Source organism: Scardinius erythrophthalmus, assembly GCF_964197995.2.
Source record: "Scardinius erythrophthalmus genome assembly, chromosome: 12".
Classification (NCBI taxonomy): Eukaryota; Metazoa; Chordata; class Actinopteri; order Cypriniformes; family Leuciscidae; genus Scardinius; species Scardinius erythrophthalmus.
The window spans coordinates 9,628,979-9,653,384 of NC_138232.1; the positions used below are offsets into that span (position 1 = coordinate 9,628,979).

Here is a 24,406-nt window from a genome sequence, read left to right on the forward strand (position 1 = left end):
CAGCAGAAGTCAGCTTCAAGACTCACACAGGAGTTCGTAGGCCGCCCCGATTACAGTTACAAAGATCATAGCAGTTATACCATTTCCAAGGTCTAAGCTACATCATTGAATGATTCTGATTGGCTAAGAAATTGATAAACATAGTAATTTTCCACACATATACAGATAGACAGAAGCATATCTCCATAGATTATGCAGCTGACACTCCGACCCTGAAGTTAGGCACGTCGTGACCTTCCAGGACGCAGATTTGGGTTGCTGGGTGCCAGCATGTCCCGAACAACAACTCAGTCAATCTCCAATAATGCCAGTGGTTCCTTAACCTGTAAGCAAGAAGAGTAACACACACTCCGACACACAGCTTTTCCAAGGTTGGATTTGGCCAGGCTCTAACTATAAACAGGAGTCTCATCTCAAAACATCAAGATAATGCGTTATTTCTCAAGGAAGGCTACATTTTAGTCTAAGTAAGGCTTTATCAAAGAAATGGTCCCTTAAACTATATTGGCTTCAATGACCCCTATGTGTTTTAACATGTTGAAGACCTTCCTCAAACACAAAACCAGTCCCTATTTAATTTCTGGAAGCTGGGATAAATAGGCAAGCAATGTTACTGCATTCAAATATCAAATACTGACATTAAAGAATACATGAAAAGAACATTTCAGGTATCACACTGGTAACTTCTATAACAAAGTAAAATCTCCAGAGAAGTCATTCAACTCATTTGATATTTAGAAGGAAAAATATTGATTAATACCTTGATTATAATCACTCATTACATATACATTGAAGCAGCAGTGGATTCCAATCCACCCCCTTCAGTTGAATCTTGTATAACTTTTACAAAAAGTAGAAAACTGCTTAACTTATTTTGAGGAAGTTAAAGTCATGTACAAATATTTGTCATGACTTATTGATCATATCATGTTTTACAGTCTATATAAAACTATAGGATATTAATGAAATTTGCTATAGCATTACAAAAGTTAGTATATCTATACCCCTTCAAGAGCAAACACGAAAATTGGCTACAGTAATTCCAAAGTGCATGATGGGTTACTTGATATTTTGGAATGCAAAGGTCAAGACTGAGGTCTGCACTACCTTGCTTAAGTGTGCACGTGGTTGCTTATCAAACAGAGTCAAACCTGTTAAACCTGCTTAAATTTATGGCATGAGTTCAACAGGGTCTTTTCCTGATCTATGTTATTCATTGTTTTAATTGAATTTAAGATCATTCATAATTTGTCCCCGTAATTTGTTTGTGTGCGCCAGAAAACTGTCAAATAACTGCGCTAAAAAAGAGGATGCGTAAACCTTATGATCGTTCTCCATGCATATTACGCAATGACAGAAACCAGGCATCATCTTCGAGTGTATCATCAAATGAAAGTCATCGCCTTTTCTAAACACTGATATTGACAATCCTCGGAATCCATGAATACACCTACACATTATGCCCAATGACTTTATTTATCATTACAAATAAAAGAGTCATAATTCCGATTTATTTGTTTTGTATTTTTTTGTAAGACATAGCTTATAAGTTATTATTATTTATTTTTTTATCAACTATAATCTAATGTAGCATGAAAATGACTTTTATCATACACAACTTTCCATTTAGCTCTCATAACGTTTCGACATATTTCATAATCCAGCCGCTTCGGGGCATTTGGTGCACGTGCGGCCATCGTCATATGTAACTGTTCGTATAGCGAACGTGAGTTGTGTAAGTTCAAAGTCTGTGAGACATCACGGTTTTGGAGAGAGAGAATATTTCATAAGTTGTCCTCGCAAGCTCCTCCCTGGTTCCTGCTGTTACACCCCATGCCATTATATATCGACTCTTCAGATATGGAGACACCTGATGAACCTTTAACAGTTAATGCACCTGAAATTCGGCAGTCAGCGGTTCCTTGGCACCCATCCTTGGAGACTTCGACGATGGAAAACCTCAACAAACAGAAGGAAACCGTATTCAGCCTGGTGCAGGTGAAGGGGACGTGGAAACGCAAAGCAGGGCAAAATGTGAAGCAAGGAATGAAAGGACGAGTTTCAGCTGCTAAAATGTGGGTATAAGTATAAGTATTCTGAACATTTACAGAAACACGTATACTGTTTTATTTATAAAAATGTTGCCAGGTGTGCTTTATGTGTAACTTCTCAATGAACTAGTTTTATTCAAGTCAAAGGTTGAATCAACTTACATTAGGGTCAGAATTTCATCACGTCCTAATAACTCCTACTGTCCTGAGAAACTACACCCTACCGGTTTTTTTTTTTTTTTTTTTTTTGACTCACTTAGAAAACATCAAAAGATACATTAGCCTAATTATTTTTTAGGGTACAGCAGGTAATGTTTGTATAAGAATAGAGCAGTTTTTTTCAATCTGATTTTAAATTGTATTATGATTATATTATGTATTAAAAATATTTATATATTTACAACAAAGTAAAGAGTTGAGTAAAAAAAATATGTTAAAGACCTATTTTCCTGGTTAATTGTTATTACTTTTGGCATTTCATAACATTTAATGTAGGCTACAGTATTTTATAACGACACCTGTATCATTATGCTATTAGAAAATGGACATACGATAAAGCTACAATTTTAGTTCATACATATTTCTCTTTACTTCACACTGAGTCTCCATTAAACAGGAGGATTCAAATACAGCCTCTGTTTGCATATCCACTACTTATGCAAAGCAGGTTGTGTCAGTACAGAAAAGTGCTGTAGTGGTTCATGTTACACAGTGTTTAAGAGAAAACTACATCCAAGGTGTCTTTCACCTAAATATTTAAAAGATATTACAAAATATATAACGTTTTTCAGACAAATATATAGATTTAGAGAAATCTGCAAACAACATGCTGAAAGGGCAAGGGTGAAAGGCCATAACTGGTTACGCGAATATGGGTAACATTTGACAAATTAAAAAAATAGTTATTACTTTTAGATTAGCGCTGTCAAATTGATTAATCGCATCAAACATAAGTTTGTTTATATAATATATGTGTGTGTATATATGAATATATTATATAAATTGCATACATGTATAAATGTGTGTGCGCATCTGTGTGTGTGTATATATATACATGCATATATATACACACACACAAACACACACACACACAGACACATCACATACATATATAAGCACAAACTTGTATGTCAGATGTGATTAATCGCGATTAATCGATTTGACAGCACTGGTTCAGTATATTCTTGACCTGAAAACAATAGAAGGGTTAAATGAACTTTTTACAAGTATTTTTACAGTATAGCACCACTTTTTTGCAATATATTCAATTTGACATCTTTTTTTTTAATCAAAAACAAGCTACAAAATGAGTTATGAGCTTTATATGTTGCAGTTACGAAAGCACCTCCTCTAGTGGCACCACCTGGACAGTGGTCACCCCCATCACCTTCACATATACAGTTACTCAGACCAAAAACCTTCTTGACCCCAGCAATGACACTCTGCTTTTGGGCCACATCAGAGACACTGAGCAGCTTGAGGCCGTACGGTCCAGCACCAAGCCCTTAAAACGCTTCATAGTCATGGATGAGGTAGTGTACAATCTCTATGGTTCTCAGGTCACCGACTACCTCAAGGCCAGACACGTCCTGTACCGGATCCTACCCCTGCCCACGACGGAGGAGAACAAGTCCATGGAAATGGCTCTGAAGATCCTGGAGGAAGTTCACCAGTTTGGTATCGACCGGCGCACGGAGCCCATCATTGCCATCGGCGGTGGGGTCTGCCTGGATATCGTGGGTCTCGCAGCGTCCCTCTACAGAAGGCGCACTCCATACATTCGTGTTCCCACCACTCTTCTGTCCTACATAGATGCTAGTGTCGGAGCAAAGACGGGCGTGAATTTTGCAAACTGCAAGAATAAGCTAGGCACCTACATCGCACCTGTTGCTGCATTCTTGGACCGGTCGTTTATACAGACAATTCCTCGCAGGCACATATCTAATGGTCTTGCAGAAATGCTGAAGGTACAATAAAAGTCTGTTGTTTTTCACTATATTTGTTATTTCAGCTTTTACAAAAGTTTCTCAATACTAAGGTCACCTTTTTAAACGCTCATTGCTTTCTCACAAAATGCACTCAATTACTATTTCTATCAAATTACATGAATTGTTTTCTCACAACATAATACAAAACTGAACAAGACAGCAATTTTGATAGCACTTTATTTTACAGTCCTGTTCCCCATGTACATACTATGTACCTAAACCTAACCTAAACCTAAACCTAACCCATGTAGTTACCCTATATTACCCAGAACCTTTTCTTAGGCAAGTACACTGTAAGTACTCGTAAGTGCACATACTGTAATTATTATTATTGGTATACTTCTACCTGTTGTTAGTGTTTTAGGTCATTGTTTTTGTGAGTGAGAAAGTGTGTTTGTTGGGTGACAACCTTGGTGTTTTGGAAAAACGACTTGATTTGAGAGATGTGTTTTGGTACTTTTAATGCATTTTGAATGTGAAATGAACTGCTCTGCTCTGCTCTGCCTTTTACTTTGTCAAACAGATTTGAATTCATTTATATTTATATTGTTGTAGATGGCTCTCATGAAGCACAGAGGGCTGTTTGAACTTCTGGAAACGCAGGGACAGTTCCTGTTAGACTCAAAGTTCCAGTCTGTTAAGGTTTTAGAAGACGACTGCATTGACCCTGCTTCTGTTTCCACGCGTGTCGCTATAGAAACCATGTTGGAAGAATTAGCTCCAAACCTGTGGGAGGATGATCTTGACAGACTGGTCGACTTCGGTCACTTGATCAGCCCAGAACTAGAGATGGTATCTTTTCTTCTTCGACTGCACATTCTACTATTTTCAAAGGGTTGGGTGGGGTTATAAATTAAAGGTTACACTGTTTCGCCTTAAGGCTTTCAATATTATTTTCTTTTGTGAGATAAAAAAAATGTAGGAATGTAGAGAGTCTGAAAACCGTTCTAAGATTGGATGCAGTTTTTCCACATTAAAGTACCTGAGACTGTTCCTTACAAAAAATAAGCATCTTTCATGTTTTTTGAAGTATATTTTTAAGCATACTTTATGTATACTAATATCAATGTACTAGAAGTATAACTTGTAAGTGTAGTGTGTCAATACTACTTAGGACTGAGTTGACCCACTTTTTAAGTCTATAAAAGTTTGCTTTTAAGTGAACTTTGAGTACACAAAAAGTTGAACACTAAGTTTTTCATTTGTACAGCAACTATATTACAAGTGAACTTGTAGATATACTGATAGTTTACTAGTAAAATCCTAGCACATTTTTTAGTTTATGAAAATACACTTTCCTACACAGTTTAATATTTATTAATATACTATTTTTGCACTTTAAGTATACTACTATATTCCTATTTAGGTATTTATACGTATGCTATTTATATATAACATTACCTTTAACTGTACTTTTAACCCTTTCCATTTAAAAACTTTTTTATTCTAGCTTCATGCATCCTTTTTAATCAACACTTGAATATGGGAAAATTCCGTAAAAAAAAAAAAAAAAAAAAAAAGAACAAGCAACATTTTAAATAAAAAGCTGCGAAAATCGTCCGGATCGGTTCAGAACGATGATAAAACCATAGATGGAGTAGGTCAGGTCCATCAAAACATATGTGTTTTATAGTTTATTTTTTATAAATCAATATTTTCAAAGAATGTAAGTTTATTAGACAGGATGTAAAAGTATGTGGTATTTAAGTAAAAAGTATTTAATAGGATATACTCAATCAAAAGACTAAACACAACTACAAGCCATGTATACTTAGAATACTTAATTATACTTTTAAGTATATCTCGATCAAAAGATTGAGTACAAGTATAGGCCAAATATACTGGTTAGCATGAGTCAAGTATTCTTATTTTAAGTATATTTCTGAGAAGTACATAAAAGGTGGACTGAAAGTATACGTTCTTATTTTTAGTTTAAAACAGTATACTAAAGCACACTTGAATAAACTTCTTTTTCCTAAGGGGTGTTTCAGGCTTTGGTTTTACACATGCAAAATGCAGCAATAAATGCATGTGAAATACTTAATCATCCCCTTTTCCATGATTTAGAAAGTCCTACCCGCTCTACTCCATGGTGAAGCAGTGAATATTGACATGGCGTACATGGTGTATGTGGCACGTGAGATGGGGTTGCTCACAGAGGACGAGAAGTTCAGGATCGTCTGCTGCATGATGGGAATGGAGCTGCCGGTTTGGCATCAAGACTGCACTTTTGATTTGGTGCAGAAATCTCTAAGTGACAGACTACAGCATTCTGGAGGACTCGTGAGAATGCCCTTACCAACAGGCCTCGGAAGAGCAGGTAATACATACAAATAGTGCTAGTCGAAAATAGACTATTGTAGAGTCTGAAGCAATTTCATGTATTTTAACATTGTTTTAACAAACAAATTTTGAGTTTGAATAATTCACTAAATGAAGTTTTTACATGTATCCCTACCCTACCTGAAACTTGTATGACTTGAAAGAAATGAAAGACATTTCTATGAAAGAAAAGATAAAGCACCTAAGGGCAATTTTTAAGATATTGTGTAAAGTGGACCTGGACCTGAAAATAAAATGTCTAACTTAAACTGTCATAAATCTTGAATGACAACAAGACAACACTTGGCAGATTATTGCTGAAGTGAAAAAAGTTATAAAATGTTACATTTATTGCTATTTTCAATTTTTATATTAAATGTATATTTTACAAAACACGTTTTACTCTGAAACTGTGAGAAAATAAAAGCCATAAATCTAAACAAGTTTTGGGGTTGATGGTTGATGTCTCAAAAAAAAAAGAGCTTTCAGTGAGAACTTGTTTGTGCACAGTCCCAAACGTTGCCAACAGATGAAATACGTCTCCCATTCATTTCCAATGCAGTCATTATGACCGCGAACAATTCAAGTGTGACTATTTTTTTCAGGACCATTTAAACTTTTGTGTATTCACACGGCAAGTGCCAAAACCTTTTCCAAGTTTCGTATAATTCTGATGAAGTAAAAAAAAAAAAAAAAAAAAAAGTAATAAATTGTAGTCAAAAATGACTGAACAGCACCAGAAGGTTAAAGTAACATGATTTGAAAAAAGTAAATATTCTTTCCTCATTCCTCTCTTAGAAATCTTCAACGACACTAATGAAGACACTCTGTTCCGAGCGTATGAGAAGTGGTGCGATGAGCTCAGCACTGGTTCACTTCGATGAAGTCCCCTCACAGATGATCTGACACCAATGTTTACATATGGGGATCCTCTTAGCTTTAACAGTTTCTACTAGTGTACTTTTCTATGACAGCTTCTATTTCTTTTTATTTTGTATACAGAAAACATCATGTACATCATGGGCATTTAAGTGTTTTACATTTAAAACAATTGCTTTTCATTACTGTTAATGCCATTTTTGTAAATGGCCGTGAATAGAAGAAGGCTGACTTGATATGTGAAGATCTTTCTATCGTTGTGTTAAAGGGGGTTCTTTCCCATCATTTCATATTAGATAAAGGGACATTTCGGTTAATCATGAAATCATGTATTAAAACTGTAATAAAGTCTGCCTAATGTGTTTGATGTAATGCATGCAGGTTTATAATAAACAATGCACTTATTAGCAACAAGACTGTTATGAAGAGAAAGATTTATGTTTGAGAGCATAGATACCATATATATGTATGGAAAACATGACACCATTGGTTTGGTATTCAGTGAATGTATGGTATACTCTTGCTTTTGTCTTCATGAACCTTAAAAACAAAAACAGCACTTCATGCAGGATTCATTTACCCTATAGTGTTATCAAGTCAATTAAAAATATTTTTTTATATTGAAATGCATACATTAAGGATATTACAGTACTGTATATTTAAAAATGACCTAACAATGCATAAATAGAGACTGAGAAAACTACTACATTTGAATCTGATAATCTGATATAAATGTTCACTCCTATCTTCATCAATGATTTGTTGCATAAATAAAACTACGCCACTTTTGAGACTTTATTTGACCTTTAAAAAACTGTAGTAGACTTCCATTAATTGCAATAGGACTGCCAATGAGCTGATATAAATATAAAAAGGCAACAATTGTAATTTAGCTGTTCAATAGCAAGTCATTCATGTACATTATCATAAGTCAGGATTTTGACATTCATTTTACTGATAATGTTAGTATACTGTCTAAGCCGTCCAACACAAAGTGATTGCACATAATAATCACAGATAACTGATTAAAAACAGTGCCTGACTGTTAAAATCTACAATGCTGTGCACAAGTACATATTGTACTGAAACCAGACAGTGACAGATGTTCAAAATGATGATCTAAAATGTTCAAAATTTCCAACAACTCTCTCATGGTTAAACAAGGAATCTGACAGGCAAACAGACTTCATATATGACCATTAGATGGTAACCACGGGCCAACATGTTTAATTTCATCATCAACAAACATTTGTTGAAATTAATTCAATGAATTAATGCTACCGATTGAAAGTACTATATTAGATTGCTTCTAACTACTATCAGACCTCTGTGTTTCTCTTGTAGACATGTTTTGAATTGAACTGTGCATGCCTAGACGTGTTACTGGTTACTCCACCTTTGCAAAATGTACACCCCAAAAAAGTTAAGTTGCATTTGTAGACAATATCAAGCCAACTCTGAAAATTACTCTTTAGCTGTTTTAATTCTAGCTATCCTGGATAAATCCTGTAGAAATCCTTGATAAATCAAGAAATTGACCAAATAAGTCATTCTTAACTAGTAAACTCCAAAATGATATATGAAAAAAAAATATATACACACTAAATATTCAGAAATACAAGATACAGTCTGTACTTAAAAGTGCTCTTAATGTTACACATGATCTGGATTGTAAGGAAACCACCTGAATGTATCATTGGTACTGCAATTATATAAAAAAAAACATCTAATCGTCTAACTTTGGTTCATCGAAGTTTGTCTGCAATGCTAACAGCCGTTTTCATGTTCATCCATACTGCTGCTGTCGCTGCTGTTGGATGGGACGGGGGAGCCAGAGGACAGCAGGGGGTCACTGCTGCCCACTGGAGACAGGGTGTTGTCCATAAGCATGTCGTCCAGCTTGGCGGAGGTCTTGTTGGGGCTGTCGTAGACCCCCGGTTCCTCTTCCTCCGTGGGGCTGTCGTTGTAGCTGATGGTGCCGCTGTTGAGGTCCAGAGTGGTGGGGCGGGATATATCAGGACTGGGGAGGTGTGAGTACAAATCGGATGTGCAGTTCCCCATTCCGGGCTCTTGTTTGATAGCTCGAGCCACCAGGTCAGAGGAATAAAGGCTGGGAGAGGGTAAAATGGCGAGTCCATGAGCACGGGCTTGCATCTCAAGCTCCTGGAAACAACCAGAAACGACAAATACACACACTTTAGGAAAACACAGCGTTACTCTAAGAAAATGAATGGGTGCATGAAAAGTTGTGCATGTAAACAGTAGGCACATTGTGAATCAAATGCCATGTGTCAAAATGAAGGAAATTCCCCATAATGAATTACTCAAGTGTAACTTTTGAATTTCATGCAGCTGAAGCACTAAGCATAATTTCTAAGCTTTCAAAGCAAAGTTACGCTTGGTGTTTTGCCATCTAACTTAAAAAAAGAAGAAGCAGAGACATACTTGTCCTCAAAAATCTGATCATGTAACTAGCTGCCATGAGCTTTTAACCAATCGCAGTGAGTAGCTTTTGTTTATCAGTTGGTTTACCTGAATACGAAGCAGGAGATGTCTGTTTGCATGTTCTAGTCTCTTTTGTCTGTTTTCCAGCTCTTTTGCTTTCTGCTGCTCTTTCTGCAGTTTCCTAATATAATCCACTGAAGCTTTCAGGATGGTCCCCTTATTCCACCTCATGTCCCTGCAAAAACCAGAGCCAGGCGGTTACGCTGGCATTTTCATTTATGTGTAACCACAACATTTTCTGGTATAGATCATGCTGGTATAGATCATAGATGATTAGGCTGAATATATGAATACAGAAAATATGGAATTGCAAACCAAAGTTTATTTAAATTTTAATATCATTTTTTAAGACTTACGGATCATTTGACTTGGGAATTAATGTCCCCAGCTCCTTAATTCTGTCATTTATATTAAAACGCCTTCTTCGTTCAACTGTATGGATATAAAAGCCAATAAAGATATGGTCATACTTTATTATCATTATTATTATTATACTAAAAATAAATAAATTATATAACAGACATTTTAGCACATATTTCAGATGTTTATGCATATAAAGTGATGATCAGACTCACTGAGGTTGTGGTTGTCCTTCTTTTGTCTCTCTTTTGCCAAGGCTCTGACCTCTGATTCTGAAATGCGTAGTTATATTAACTGAAACAACTTCATAATTATCAGTCAACTTCACAGTTTTAACATCAAGAACTTTCCATTACAGAGTTCAGAGATTCTTCCCTAGTGTGCCAATGTATTCTAATGTGTTGCTGTTCACTAGAAATTCTAAAAAGTAGAAAAATAAATGTAAAAAATACTGTATTTTTAAATTAAACTCTTCAAGTTCCAATGTGTGTGTGTAGCATGTTTTACAAGTGTCCATATTGTGTGCAATTACTGTCTTAAGTACACAGGTGATTTTTAACACACCAACTGTGCATTTTGAAAATATTTTTCTTGACTTAATGTGTGTAACGGTAATTTCAAATGTAAACCTTGTTGACACGCATGTTAGTTCATCAAATAACATAATTTTATAGATATTAATGTACAGTGTCTGGACAAAAAACAACAACTCTTTATTCATGCTTAGGGCCTTTCAGAGGCCAAGGAACGGAAAACATACCTACTGGAAAGCCTTCAGGCCTTTGATAAGTGTCAAACTTGCCACATGGTCCAGACTTGTCCATAATGTGCATCATGCCAGGTGCTGGGGTAACTATTTAATACAATATATCTTTCATTGATATTGTGCATTTGAAAGTGCACACAATATGGATACTTCCATTCCTAAGCACAGTGGGCAGTGAAATGGTAACCAAAATGATTATTTACTCTAATGATAGATAAGACAGTGTGAATATACCGGATAATTCCCTTTTGACGGATAGCAGGTTAGAGCAGGAGTTGTTAATGGTAACCTCAGCTGGAGAAAGAGCATGATTGTTGTACATGTCCAACAGGTTTGCAGAAACTGGAATCTGAAAAATTAGAACCAAAAAGATTTCAGTGCATGTTCTGACTGTTCAGGTGATTATTTGAATCTTAAAAACATGACACTACAATCCTTAGGGCTGTTACCGCGTTAGTCATTTGAAGTCCTGCATCCATGAACCCAAGAATATCATCGTTGTAGCTCGATTCCAAACTTATGATGTCTTCAATTACGTCATCCATCTGTACCAATTCAAATTTTAAGAGCAGAATGTGTTCACATCCCCTTGTAATAAGTGCTTCAATCCCAAAGTATTAATTAGATCCATGTTAGTAAGAAAGCCACAATGGCTAATAGAAATGCTAAATTAATATGATAATGGACTCTGTGGACAATGAAAGATGATCATACACCACATACATGAATAATGTCTTAGAACCTTTGTTCTGTTTACCCAGCTGTCACCTTTTACTTTCCTCAAAGCCCTTCCAGCACTTAATCAATCACTCATAGACATAGAAATGGTGAGAAACTATTTATTCGTGCTACTTACACAACTTGCCTTTTTTTTTAGGTCAAACAGGCCCCACCATGCAGTTACTTAACAACCTTGATAGAGTGATGTACACTACCGTTCATAAGTTTTGGGGTCAATAACATTTTGTTTTTGAGAGAAATTAATACTTTAATTCAGCATGGACACATTAAATTGATCAAAGTGAATGTCAAGACATATATAATTTTACAAAAGTATTCCATTTAAAATGAATGCTGTTCTTTTGCACTTTCTATTCATCAAATAATCCTGAAAAAGAAATGATGATGGTATTCACAAACATGTTAAGCAGCACAACTGTTTTCAACACTGATAATAATAAGAAATGTTTCTTGAGCACAAAATCAGCATATATAAGACTGGAGCAATGGCTGCTGAAAATTCAGATTTGCCATCACAGGAATTAATTGCATTTAAAAAAATATTTAAATAAAATTTTACAGTTATTTTAAATAGTAAATATTTAAATATAATAAAAAATATTACTCTTTTTACTATTTTGATCAAATAAGTGCTAAGTAATTGCAAATCTTATTGACCCCAAAGTTTTGAAAGGTGAACAATATGATGAATAGGTAAATAATATGAACAAAATCTAATGCTTCGTGGGATTCTTGTTTACCTTTGCCCTTTTGCTTATTTGTCTATAGACATTATTCACACATATTCTCAGGAAAACTCACCACATTTTGACACCATACTTTGGCAAAATATAATCTAATTGACAAAACTGGCAATGCCAGGTTTTGCATCTACCTCTTTCTCACAGTTGAGGGTGAGAAGGGCCATAGGGCTATTAGGAGCGCTGGCTCCTGGTCCAGGGGGCATGCCGTGTTCTGTGGGCTGGCTGGGGCCGGGCCCTGTGTTGGCCTGTGGGCTTAGCTTGGCTCCCAGTGCACTGGACAGGTAATGCTTCACCTGCTGCCTCTGGGTCTGCTGGATGTGGTATTTCGATGGGCTTTCCAGGTGGGTCTGCACCTGAGTCACAAATGGCCCGATACATGGTCAGACAGATACATGCTAATACTGTATGCTATATGTGTATTCATGCAAAGATAGTCCTGTTTTATTTTGAACATATCACAGACTGAATCCGTTGAATACATTAGATCATGTTATAATTGCTCTGTGTATTGCAAGCATGCTTTAAAAAAAAGAAGACAAAAGTACAGGCTTGGCTGTGAGGCTGAGAAAGTAGATTCAAGGAACACACTAGTCTAAACAGAATTAAAACAGACCAATCAATACTGCAATATGTTATAACAATATAAACTATATTCTCTAAGTCAAAAAACAAAGTCTCATCTCACCTGGTAATGACTGTACTCTAGCATCTCCAACATATTAAACAAGACTAATTGTTAGCTTAAATATATTCCCTTTGTGGATTCTGTTTGTGACGTGCAAGAACTGACCCGTTGCCTTAGCCAGTTGAAGATATCAATGCAAAAGAAAAGAGGGAAAATGTATTTAAGGGGCTGGGAGGGGATTGCTGTTCTCATATTGTTTTTTAACCCAAACGATGAATTTATGCATTTATAGAGTTCATTTGACGTCATCAGTCTAATTACACAAAAGGCTCTTTGAGATGACGGGTTACTAGTGTCTAAACTGAAACTGGCTTAAGGCTAACTAACGTTTCATCTTTAGTTCCACTCGTTCTGCATAAAACATTGTTTGTTCTCAGCATCCGGCATACAATCAAAACCACTGTTAGTCTAAAAACAAGACAGTTTAAGATGGAGTTATCTCTAAAATGTTGAAGGGGGAAAGAAAGGAAAGAGAACTTTGTTGCCTGATGGGCCTTTGGTAATTGCCTTTTTTTTGTGTTGAAATATTGTGCACATGTATGTACGAGCGCACAAAGAAAGTCACAGACGTACAAATTCCTGTCCGATTGAACCACTGGATTAGGACCTACAAAGTCATTAAAAGTTGAGTGTTCTGGTATCTGCATACAAAGAGCTGTTCCCTAGTAAAAAAAAACTACCTATACCAAGTTTCATACTAAGTATACTACAAGTCCATTAACATATTTACTGACGTATCACTTGAGACTGATATAAATATTATAATTAAACTTTATTTGGAGTGCTTTATTGCACTATGCACATATTAAGCCTAAAATGTGTTTTAATATGACTATTAGTAAGGATAGTATGATCTCTGTATAATATCAGTCTTTAAATACAACCTAAAGTATTCTTGCAATAGTTCCATTTTTGTCATGGTTCATGAATTCGCTGTCTCTTCCTCGTCTCGTGTGATTCTGTGTAGTGTGTATGATTAGTGTGGGTGTGTCCTCCGATTACCGCTGATCATCAGCGGCAGCTGATTCCACTCTACTCACCTATATATTCTCAGTGACTGATGTCTTGTGTTGTCAGATCGTTGTGGTGTTTACCGGTGTTGGTTCCTTTCCTGTTTGGCGTTCTCTCGTGGTCTTCGATCCAAATCTTCGTTGGATTTGTCTCTTCGTGTCTTCGTTTCCTGTCGTCATCATCGCACTTCTGGATTTACGGATTCCTCATTCATCTGCCATCCACCATCAGCCTGGTTGCCCATCGAGGTCCCTGTGTCACTCTCCTGCCCTGTGTGTCGTGTTTGTGTGGACCTGACAATCACTGTTTAATTATAATAAACATCTTTTACCTGCATCTTGCTTCCTCTCGCATTCATAACAGAACGATCTGACCACATCATGGAGGCAGCAGGTGGTCCCACGATCAGCCTTGACAAATTCATTGCCCGCAGTATCGCTCGGATGGACACGCAGGAGGAGAGCATCACGAACACAGGGCGGGCAGTACAAGCTTTAGTGACGCAGGTGTCCGAGCTCACCCAACAACTCCAACATCTGAGGAGTCCCGCTGCGCCGCCCACACAGCCAGTTCAGCCCACACCACCGGAGTCGCTCTTCCAGTCAGAACCTCGTCTACCGGAAAACCCAGTTACTGCAAAGCGTTCTTGACCAGGTGCTCCATGCACTTCTCATTGCAACCCCGAACCTTCAACAACGAAAGATCAAGGGTAGTTTTCGTTTTGACGCTGCTGGCTGGGAGAGCGGCGTTAAGGGGAAAGGCGGTGTGGGAGAACCAGGATCCATGCTGCGCCTCATTCCAGGCACTCGGCGAGGAGGTGAGACGTGTGTTTGACCGTACGATGGCAGGAAGAGAGGCGGCTAGGGTTCTCACCGACCTGCAACAAGGAGATCGCTCCGCATCTGACTACTCCATCGATCTCCGCATGCTGGCGGCTGAGGACCAATGGAACGAGGAGGCGCAGTGGGACATGTTCTTGCTTGGGCTGGCTGACCGTGTCCAAAGAGAAATCTATGCGCTGGACCTTCCCACAAGTTTAAATGGGCTTATCGAACTGGCTCTAAGAGTGGACGCACGGCTCTCCAGGATGGAACGTTGCGTTCTTCCAAATCGACTACCTGGAGGCACTGAAAGCCCACGTACCAGCGGCGGGGACTCGGTCAGCCACGTCTTCGATCACGAGCCTATGCAGGTGGGTAGAGCTCGGCTTTCCCGGGAGGAGAAGGAAAGGCGGAGGTCCCAGGGACTCTGCCTTTACTGTGGGGGAGCGGGCCACTTCCTACACGCCTGTCCAGTAAAAGGCCAAGCCCGGTAGTAAATCTGAGGCTATTATCGGGTGGGATCTCCGCCGAGAAGACCTCATCATCATCATCTACGCTCCTCCTGGTAAGACTGAGATGGGCAGCCGGCACACATGACTGTCAAGCCTTACTGGACTCAGTAAGGAGGGCAACTTTATGGACCGTAAGCTCGCTCATAGACTTCACATTCCTGTCACCTCACTTAATCATAGCATATCAGTCAACGCCCTCAACGGTCAAGAACTCTCCAATATTTCACTCACCACCGGACCCATAACACTCACCACATCAGGCAACCATACGCAAACTGTGTCATTTCTCCTCATGGACTCACCTCTGGCACCCGTAGTTCTTGGTCACCCCTGGCTCACACAACACAACCCCAGGGTGGACTGGCGCCAGCACTCCATCTCTGCATAGAGTACTCAGTGTTATGAGTCTTATCTTTTGTCTGCTTGTCCGTGTGTTCCTGTTTCTGTGTTTCAGGAGGAGGCAGTGGATTTATCAAACGTGCCCGTTGTGTACCTCGACCTGTTCAGTAAGTCCCGTGCTGCTTCTCTTCCTTCGCACCGTCCCTACGACTGTGCCATAGATTTACTGCCAGGTAAGTCTCCGCCTAAGGGCAAGTTATATTCACTCTCTGTTCCAGAGAGGGAGGCCATGGAGAATTATATTTCTGATTCTCTAGCAACGGGGCTCATCCGGCCTTCCTCTTCTCCTGCAGGGGCGGGGTTCTTCTTTGTGGGCAAGAAGGATGGTTCTCTGCGACCTTGTATTGATTACCAGGTGTTGAACAACATCATGGTAAAGAATATCTTTATCCTTTGCCGTTGATGTCTTCAGCTTTCGAGAGGTTGCAGGGAGCATCAGTCTTCACAAAATTGGATTTACGGAATGCCTATCATTTGGTTCGCATTAGGAAGGGGGATGAATGAAAGACCGCGTTTAACACCCCCAGGGGGCACTCTGAATATTTGGTCATGTCTTTTGGTCTGTCAAACTCCCCAGCGGTCTTCCAGGCACTCATCAACGACGAGTACTTCAAAGGTTGCTAGAGAATGGGCTTTTTGTCAAGGTGGAGAAATGCGATTTTCATGCACAGTCTGTTTCTTTTCTAGGATACATCATCTCGTCTGAGGGAGTACGTATGGATCCTGATAAGGTTAAGGCTGTGGTAGATTGGCCAAGTCAGGATTCCCGTAAGGCCCTGCAGAGGTTTCTGGGATTCGCCAATTTCTACCGGCGTTTCATTCGCAATTTCAGCCAACTAGCCGCTCCTCTGACTGCCTTGACCTCCCCCAGAACTACGTTCAGGTGGTCCGATACAGCTGAGGCTGTATTTGCCAAACTGAAAGGTCGCTTCGTTTCGGCTCCCATCTTAATAGCCCCTGATCCATCACGTCAGTTTGTGGTGGAGGTCGACGCGTCAGAGGTGGGGATAGGCGCAGTTCTTTCCCAACGTTCTTCCACAGACGACAGGATACATCCGTGTGCATTTTTTTCCCATCGTTTATCTCCTACCGAACGTAACTATGACATTGGTAACAGAGAGTTGTTGGCAGTCAAGTTAGCGTTGGAAGAATGGTGTCATTGGTTAGAAGGGTCGGGGGTACCTTTTATCGTCTGGACCAATCACAAGAACTTAGAATGTATCAGAACTGCCAAAAGACTCAACTCCAGGCATGCTCAGTGGGCTCTTTTTTTTCGGCCGTTTTGATTTTTCTCTTTCGTATCACCCGGGTTCCAAAAACATCAAACCCGATTCTTTATCGCGCATTTTTGACCATTCCGAATGGCCATCCACTCCCGAGTGCATTTTACCAGAGACCCTATTTGTCTCCACACTCACAGTTTGGGAGTTTGAGTCGAAGGTCAAGATGGCCTTAGAAGGGGTAATGCCCCCGCCCGGTGGCCCACCGAATCGATTATTTGTGCCGGAGGGATTAGGGTCTGACGTTATTCAATGGGGGCATTGTTCTAATGTGGCTTGTCATCCAGGAGTTAATCGCACCAGTTTTTTGGTCAGGCAACGATTCTGGTAGCCATTAATGGCTTGTGATATTAAAAGTTTTGTCTTGGCTTGCTCGTTTTGTGCCACTGGTAAGACTTCCAATCGACCCCCAGATGGGTTACTCAAACCGCTTTCTGCCCCTTTGAGACCCTGGTCCCACATAGCGCTAGATTTTATCACCGCCCTTCCACCCTCCCAGGGCATGACGGTTATTTTGACCGTAGTGGACCGGTTCTCGAGGCCGGCTCATTTTATTCCCTTGCCTAAATTACCCTCCGCCAAGGAGACAGCGGTGACTGTTGTAGATCACGTTCTTTGCTTACATGGCCTCCCGATGGACGATGGGCCCCCGTTTGTGTCCAAATTTTGGCAAGAGTTTTGTAAAGTACTGGGAGCGAGTGTCTGTCTGTCTTCTGGGTTTCATCCCCAAAGCAATGGCCAAACCGAGAGAACCAACCAAGATTTGGAAAGAGTGTTGCAATGTTTGGTATCAAAGAATCCTTCATCCTGGAGTCAGCAGCTCTCTATGGTTGAGTACGCTCACAACTAGTTACCAGTGTCATCCACGGGCCTATCTCCGTTTGAGTGTAGCTTAGGTTACCAGCCACCAGTTTTTCCTAGCCTGGAATCCGAAGTCGCGGTCCCCTCCGCCCACGCCTTCATCCAGAGGTGTCACCGCACATGGACCAGAGCCTGTGAGACTCTGCTCCAAGTGGGGGTGCGCACCAAGGCTAAGGCCGATCGCCACCGGTCGAAGCCTCCCATATACGTCGTTGGTCAAAAAGTGTGGCTTTCAACCAAGAACATTCCACCCCGCTCCGTCTCTAATAAACTAGCTCCCAAATTTATTGGCCCATTTACTGTCACCAAGATCCTTAGATCCGACTCAAACTTCCTCCTGCGTACAAGAGACTTCATTCCGTCTTTCATGTATCCAAATTAAAACCCGTGTTTTATTCTCGGATTTACCCACTGGCCTGTAGAAGTAGAATGTACTTAATTTAGCAGACGTTAATATACCTATTTAGTATACCAAAAGTACAATTGCAGGGTACTTATATAAAGTATATAAATATGTATTTGTAGTATACCTGTAGTATAAAAATAATTTTATTTCAAATACATTTTGGTATATTTATTTTTCACTAGCGTTGGATATACTGCATGTTATGAAAACATTCAAAACAATAATCCTCAACCAAGCACTTCTCATGTTTTAGTACCTTTTGTTTCCATGCATTTTCACAAAAAGCTAAGAAAATAAATGTAAATATAAACAAATTTTAACATGCATAATCAAAATGGTAAGTGCATGAATCATTGAAATATTGATCAAAACATTGTTTAATAATCATTTACACAATATTTTTGTGTGTAACATAACATTTAGCGAGTCTGCACGAAGAACGTGCATGCAATACTACAATGCGTATCCAAGTTATCCAAGCACAAATTACAATTGTTTATACATGCCTATGAGCTGCTCATAATGAGCATGCCTCAACACAAGTGCCTCGGGTACTTTTTCATTTCATAATTTGAATCTGTTAAACCACATAACTGTTGTCAATCGTTTAAAAATCAATAACAACTGAAACAGGCCTAGGATCCATGCACAATAATTAGGTGTATACACTACCGTGTCATGTTATTATTCTTTCTTTTTATCTTATATCTTGATATAAAAAAAACATGATCAAGCAAAAATGAACAGCATCTTTCTGATGGACCCTTCATTAATTTACATGACTTGTTTATGCGGGAAAAAAAAAATTAAAAAGAAAATATAATGCCCACTTAATTATAGCTACATGACCTGACCTCTACAAAAATAGCATGATTACATTTACAAATATAACACAAACACAAAGAATACTTATAATGATTGAGCATTATTAGCATGCAAACACAATAGGATTATGGTGGACAATTATTTAAAAATAATTAAGTAAATGGTGAGTAAATATACACTGTGTGTGTGTGTGTGTGTGTGTGTGTGTGTGCGTGCGTGCGTGCGTGCGTGCGTGCGTGTGTGTGTGTGTGTTGAAACAGGCAAAGGTCAAAACACAGACAAACAGTCCAAACAATAACAGAGTCCAGGGCAGAGGCATAACAGAGAAATCCAAAAAAAACAAGAGACATGAAACCAGGGAGAATCCTCAGAAATGCAGTACAGACACATACAAGACTTAGCAATGAATGACAGAATTGACCAGGCTTATGTAGGGTGAACAAACAAAGTCAATGAGACACAGCTGAAAGCAATGAGTGCTGATGAGATCCTTAACTAAAAGTTTCAGAGTCAGGGTTTACAATAATCCTGGATTAGGCCTTAGTTAAATTAGGACATTTAGCTTTTCATATATATATATATATATATATATATATATATATATATATATATATATATATATATATATATATATATATATATATATATATATTAAAGGAATTCTTCAGATCCCCATTGACATTCTGAGATCCACACAGAATCCAACACTGCTCTCAGAGACTATAGTCTTAATGCACTAAACCAGTCAGATTACACCAATTCTGATAATGAACAAGGCTGTCATCAGGGGGAGACAACCAGGAATGTTGTCCAAGGCCTTGTGATGATCCTCTATGGCCCTGTCCCAAATGGCACCCTAAACACTCGCGGTAGACCTATGAGTGCGCACTTTCGTGATTTAATGCCGCTTTGACTGTTGGGTAGAAGTCTGCTGTGGAGCTCGCACCAGTGCGCATCGAGGGCACATACTGACCGCAAAGGGGGTGCTCACCTGTCTGAAAACTAAAATGACTAAATGGGACATCCTACAGTCAGCCATTGTAATTCCACAAACCCGAAAGTGTGCCATTTGGGAAATTAAGTGTGCCATTTGGGACAGGGCCTATGGTTCAAGCTGGACCTAGTTTAGAGGAGGCCCACCCATTAAAAACTGTCCCGGCCCAGTACATTTCATTTCCTGATTAGGAATCAGTTCCGCATTTTACACTATTTAACTTAAGGCATGCTTTCAAATCAGACAAGCATAGCAAATTAACAAGATGCATGATTTATTAAAGATTGTAAAGTATTGGTATTTTATACATAATGACACCACGAGACACAAACATGCTGATCATTGAAAACTCCCTTCTGGCAAACTATATGGACAGTATTTGTCACAACAATGTGACGATTGTTTTTCAGAATCCCTGCAGCAAAGGAAATAATTCCTGAATTTTTGTGGATGTATAGATTAAAACAGCTTGTAGGCACACGCAGATCATGTACAAGTGGAAATAGTCAATACTTTCATTATACATGGCATTTTGTTATATTTTGTTATCAGGGAAGTACCAAAATAATAAATTAATTTATATATGCATTCACATTTAAAGGTACACACATCATAAAAATGTGTCACGCGTAGATTCCGTGGACAAAAGCGTGCTGGACCATACAAACTTTAGTCGGACCATATAAGAACACTCTTCTTTTTCTTATAAGGGAAAGTCTTTGTCCTTTTCTTTACTCTCACTGGTACTTTCCTCCTTCGTGCCAAACCCCCTGGGTTCAATAAAATGTTCCTGCTGAAGAGAAGCAGTATTCTCTAAATGCCAACAGCTACTGTGTCTATAGAGAGATTCATAAATTCTTAGTAGTTTTATCATATTCCCATAGGAGAGTGGTTAAGGTGTTAGTAAATACCGGTAGTCAACCGTGTCCTTTAGGGGTTGGTGACATTTTGTTGGTGACTCAAGGCTGCTAAAGCGTTATTATATTGGGTGCTGAACAGATGTTTATCAGAAAACGACAGACATATGGTAACTACACTACATACATAAAAGCAATAATTAAATGCATTAAAATTAAGATAATAAGTAAATTTAATTATGATTTTTTTTAAGGCAGAATGGTGTAGTTGACTAAACTAAATAAAAATATGATTAAAAACTTAAAATCCCAATACTTCAGCAGAGCTTCAAAATAAATTCAATGCAATGCAATTTACCGCAAAAGGATGTAAAAGGATTAGATTTTCATCTAATTGCAGCATTAGTGATGTAGTAAAAAAAACAATTATTTACCCCTAAATATAGAATAGGACTTTGATAAATTAATTAACTTCAATTGTTTTGTCTATGAGTATATCAGTAAAGATTATTATTATTATTTTGCAAAAGAGCTGCACAGCCTAAAACTAAACTAAAAAAAAAACACCATCCATTACACACCACATTAACTGATCTGTAGCCATAAGTTCACAGTTAGAACTTCATAAATTAGAACTTTTATGTCAACTTAAAGACCATAAAAGATCAGTTACGGGTTCAAAGTTCAGACAACTGATGTGGAATTACTGACAATGGTGAAAGTGATGAGAGTAGAATTATCTGAACCACACACAAAATATGCATGACCAACATCCAGCTTGTTTAAGACAACAGACACTTTGTAAGTATGAGAGAGCATTTGTAGAAAAGAACATGTGTGCATTTATAAAAGTATACAAGCTTGTACGATGCATGTGCAAATATACGTAAAAGAAAACGTAAGTGTGTCAAATAACAAACACAACACCAAATGGCATTTATTTAGAAAAAAAAGTTAGCATAAGGACACTTTGCAAGCAAATTCACCAAACTTTGATACATTTTACATTATAAAACAACAGATAACTATTAGAATCATACAAAAGGTATTTAGACACTTTCTGCTTGTAGAATATGTTCATAGTTAATGATAGATTACACGTGGAAACTTTAGAAGAACTGACTTCATACATTCACAAAAAAAAATCACCATGGGACCATTTGATTTAAAAAGGGCATAAATAGCAAGATAGTGAAGTTAATTCTAATGAACATTTGAAATGATCACAGATGCCTTCGCTTGATATTTTGTTATCTATGACATTTATACTTTTTTAAGCATAGCTTATGCGTCCAAATTCTTTTGGGGCCACTGAAAGCGTGAAACAATAAATTTGCCAGTGTACTGCATCTTGTGTGTGCATGCTAACAACCATTAAGTGACTAGGTTTAAACGCATGCCTGAGGGATGTGAATAAGCATTTGCCCTTAGTGAAGAGACATTCACATTACGCATAAAGGGCCATGATGAAGACACGCAGCTCAAGAGGAGGGGTCTGAGACAAAAGAACAGCTTTTTATCCAGACATATTCGTGCAATGTGCTTTGAGCCTGTGGCAAGAGGCATCAACAAAAATGTCCCAGCTTCGGACCACAATGGGCAACACTGGACGATTTACAAGGGATTACAAAAATGCCCTTGCTTACATGACAGACAATACTGCTTATGTGTGCAGCTGGACTACTGTCCCAAATCAAGTCTGATATAAATTCATTACAAATCTGAGACAGCCCAGTTATGACAGTTGGGGGGTCAGGGCAAAACTGAATACACAGTGTGGGTGTTGAGAGCACTAATATTTGTTACGGTGTCAGAGGTTTTTCAGTGACTTGTGGAGACAGGCCAAAAACAGAAAGAATGATGACTTAATAGTCAAACACATATGGAAATAAAAGGCAATTAGTCACTCTAATGAAAGTACATAACACACTGCTTACAAATCTAAGATTATCCTGCAGACTTGCACAGACAGTTTGTCACTTAGGAGACTCTTTATAGACAAAAATGAGCAAAAACTTTGTTTACTGTATGTTGTAATGATGGCATAAATTTAAAAATGAATTAAAATAAATAAATTGGAGAAACATGTTGCAATGTGGCAACTCTGTAGCAAAGCAAAAAATGGTCAAAAAAATATATAATTAAATTAAATCTCTGATTAAATTCTTTTGTAGCTCTTTTGCTTCCCTTTCCATAGCTGTTTGCATTTGTTTGGAACACATGACAATTGTGTAAAAAACACATAAATACAATTACATTATAAACACTTCCAAAAAACAAATACCTGAAATAATCTAAAAAAGCTAATTACGAAATACATTACTGCAATGCACTGTGGTACAGAATTATAATTTCTCAATTTTGTGTTAATATATATGTGTCACGCTGTTCAGTTCAAACACTCGCTGTGAGCAGGAATCCAAATCCACGGAAGTGTTATTTAAATTAAAAAACAGAAGACTAGGGAAACGCAGGAGAAAACAACGCAACTCAACAGCTTAAATAACAACAAATACCAGAACAAAGGGTGAACCAAGGCTGAATCTGAAATCACCCCCTACACCCTCAAATAGGGCATTTTTGAGGGGACAGACATTGGTAATGGTGTCCGAAACCATTGTAGATGTTATTGAGTGCAATCATTCTATCCCACATTGCACTGCAATAATGAGTGTACAGCCGACGTACGCAACGGCTGTCCGAATTCGCTCGCTCTTTTTCATTCACTCCTTCAAGTGAACAGTATAAGTGGACTCAATATAGTGATTGAGGGTTTAGGGGGCGATTTCAGATTATAATATATAATATAGTGAGTAGAATATAGTGTGCAAGAGTACAATAGAGTATAATATAGTGTGCAAACAGGGCTAACCGAACGAGGAGCACCTGAACTGAATGAATGAATGTGTAACCATGGTGACAAAACAGGCAGGGAACAGAAGATGAACAAAACTAATTAACCACTAGGTAGGACAGGAAGCCTCCAAGGCGGTACTGGCAAAACAGGGAGCCAGGGAGGTGCTGGTAACTCAGGAAGCCTGGGAAATGCCGGTATAATGAAGGGAGCCAGGGAGGTGCTGGTAGCTCATGGAGCTAGGGAGGTGCTGGTAGTTCATGGAGCTAGGGAGGTGCTGATAGCTCAGGGATCCTGGGGGATGCCGGTAGTGCGGGGAGCAAGAGAGGTGCCGGTAACTCAGGGAGCCAGGGCGGCACTGGCAATACAGGGGAGCCAGGGAGGCGCTGGTAGTGCAGGGATCCTGGGAGATGCCAGCAGTGCAGGGAGCCAGAGAGGTGCTGGAAGCTCGGCGAGTCTGGGGGATGCCGGTAGCTCAAGGAGCTATGGAGGTGCCGGTAGTTCAGGGAGTCAGGGAGATGCCGGTAGTCCGGGGAGCCAAGGAGG

At 38.7% G+C, this 24,406-nt stretch overlaps 2 protein-coding genes across 2 annotated transcripts; one reads left to right on the forward strand and one right to left on the reverse strand.

Annotated features, from left to right (window-relative positions):
• Window positions 1-1,819: 1,819 nt before the first annotated feature.
• eevs (2-epi-5-epi-valiolone synthase) lies at window positions 1,820-7,649 on the forward strand. The gene is made up of 5 exons (XM_081380582.1): window positions 1,820-2,075; window positions 3,385-4,018; window positions 4,595-4,831; window positions 6,107-6,359; window positions 7,160-7,649. Exons 1-5 carry the CDS (start codon window positions 1,834-1,836, stop codon window positions 7,243-7,245), a joined length of 1,452 nt encoding a protein of 483 aa, XP_081236708.1. The 5' UTR covers window positions 1,820-1,833; the 3' UTR covers window positions 7,246-7,649.
• A 373-nt stretch (window positions 7,650-8,022) lies between these two features.
• mitfa (melanocyte inducing transcription factor a) lies at window positions 8,023-13,152 on the reverse strand. The gene is made up of 9 exons (XM_081380925.1): window positions 13,041-13,152; window positions 12,487-12,708; window positions 11,321-11,416; window positions 11,106-11,220; window positions 10,866-10,958; window positions 10,321-10,377; window positions 10,102-10,177; window positions 9,773-9,920; window positions 8,023-9,403 (listed from the first exon to the last, which is right to left on the reverse strand). The coding sequence occupies exons 1-9, from the start codon at window positions 13,071-13,073 to the stop codon at window positions 9,008-9,010; spliced, it is 1,236 nt and encodes a 411-aa protein (XP_081237051.1). The 5' UTR covers window positions 13,074-13,152; the 3' UTR covers window positions 8,023-9,007.
• Between the last annotated feature and the right edge of the window lie 11,254 nt (window positions 13,153-24,406).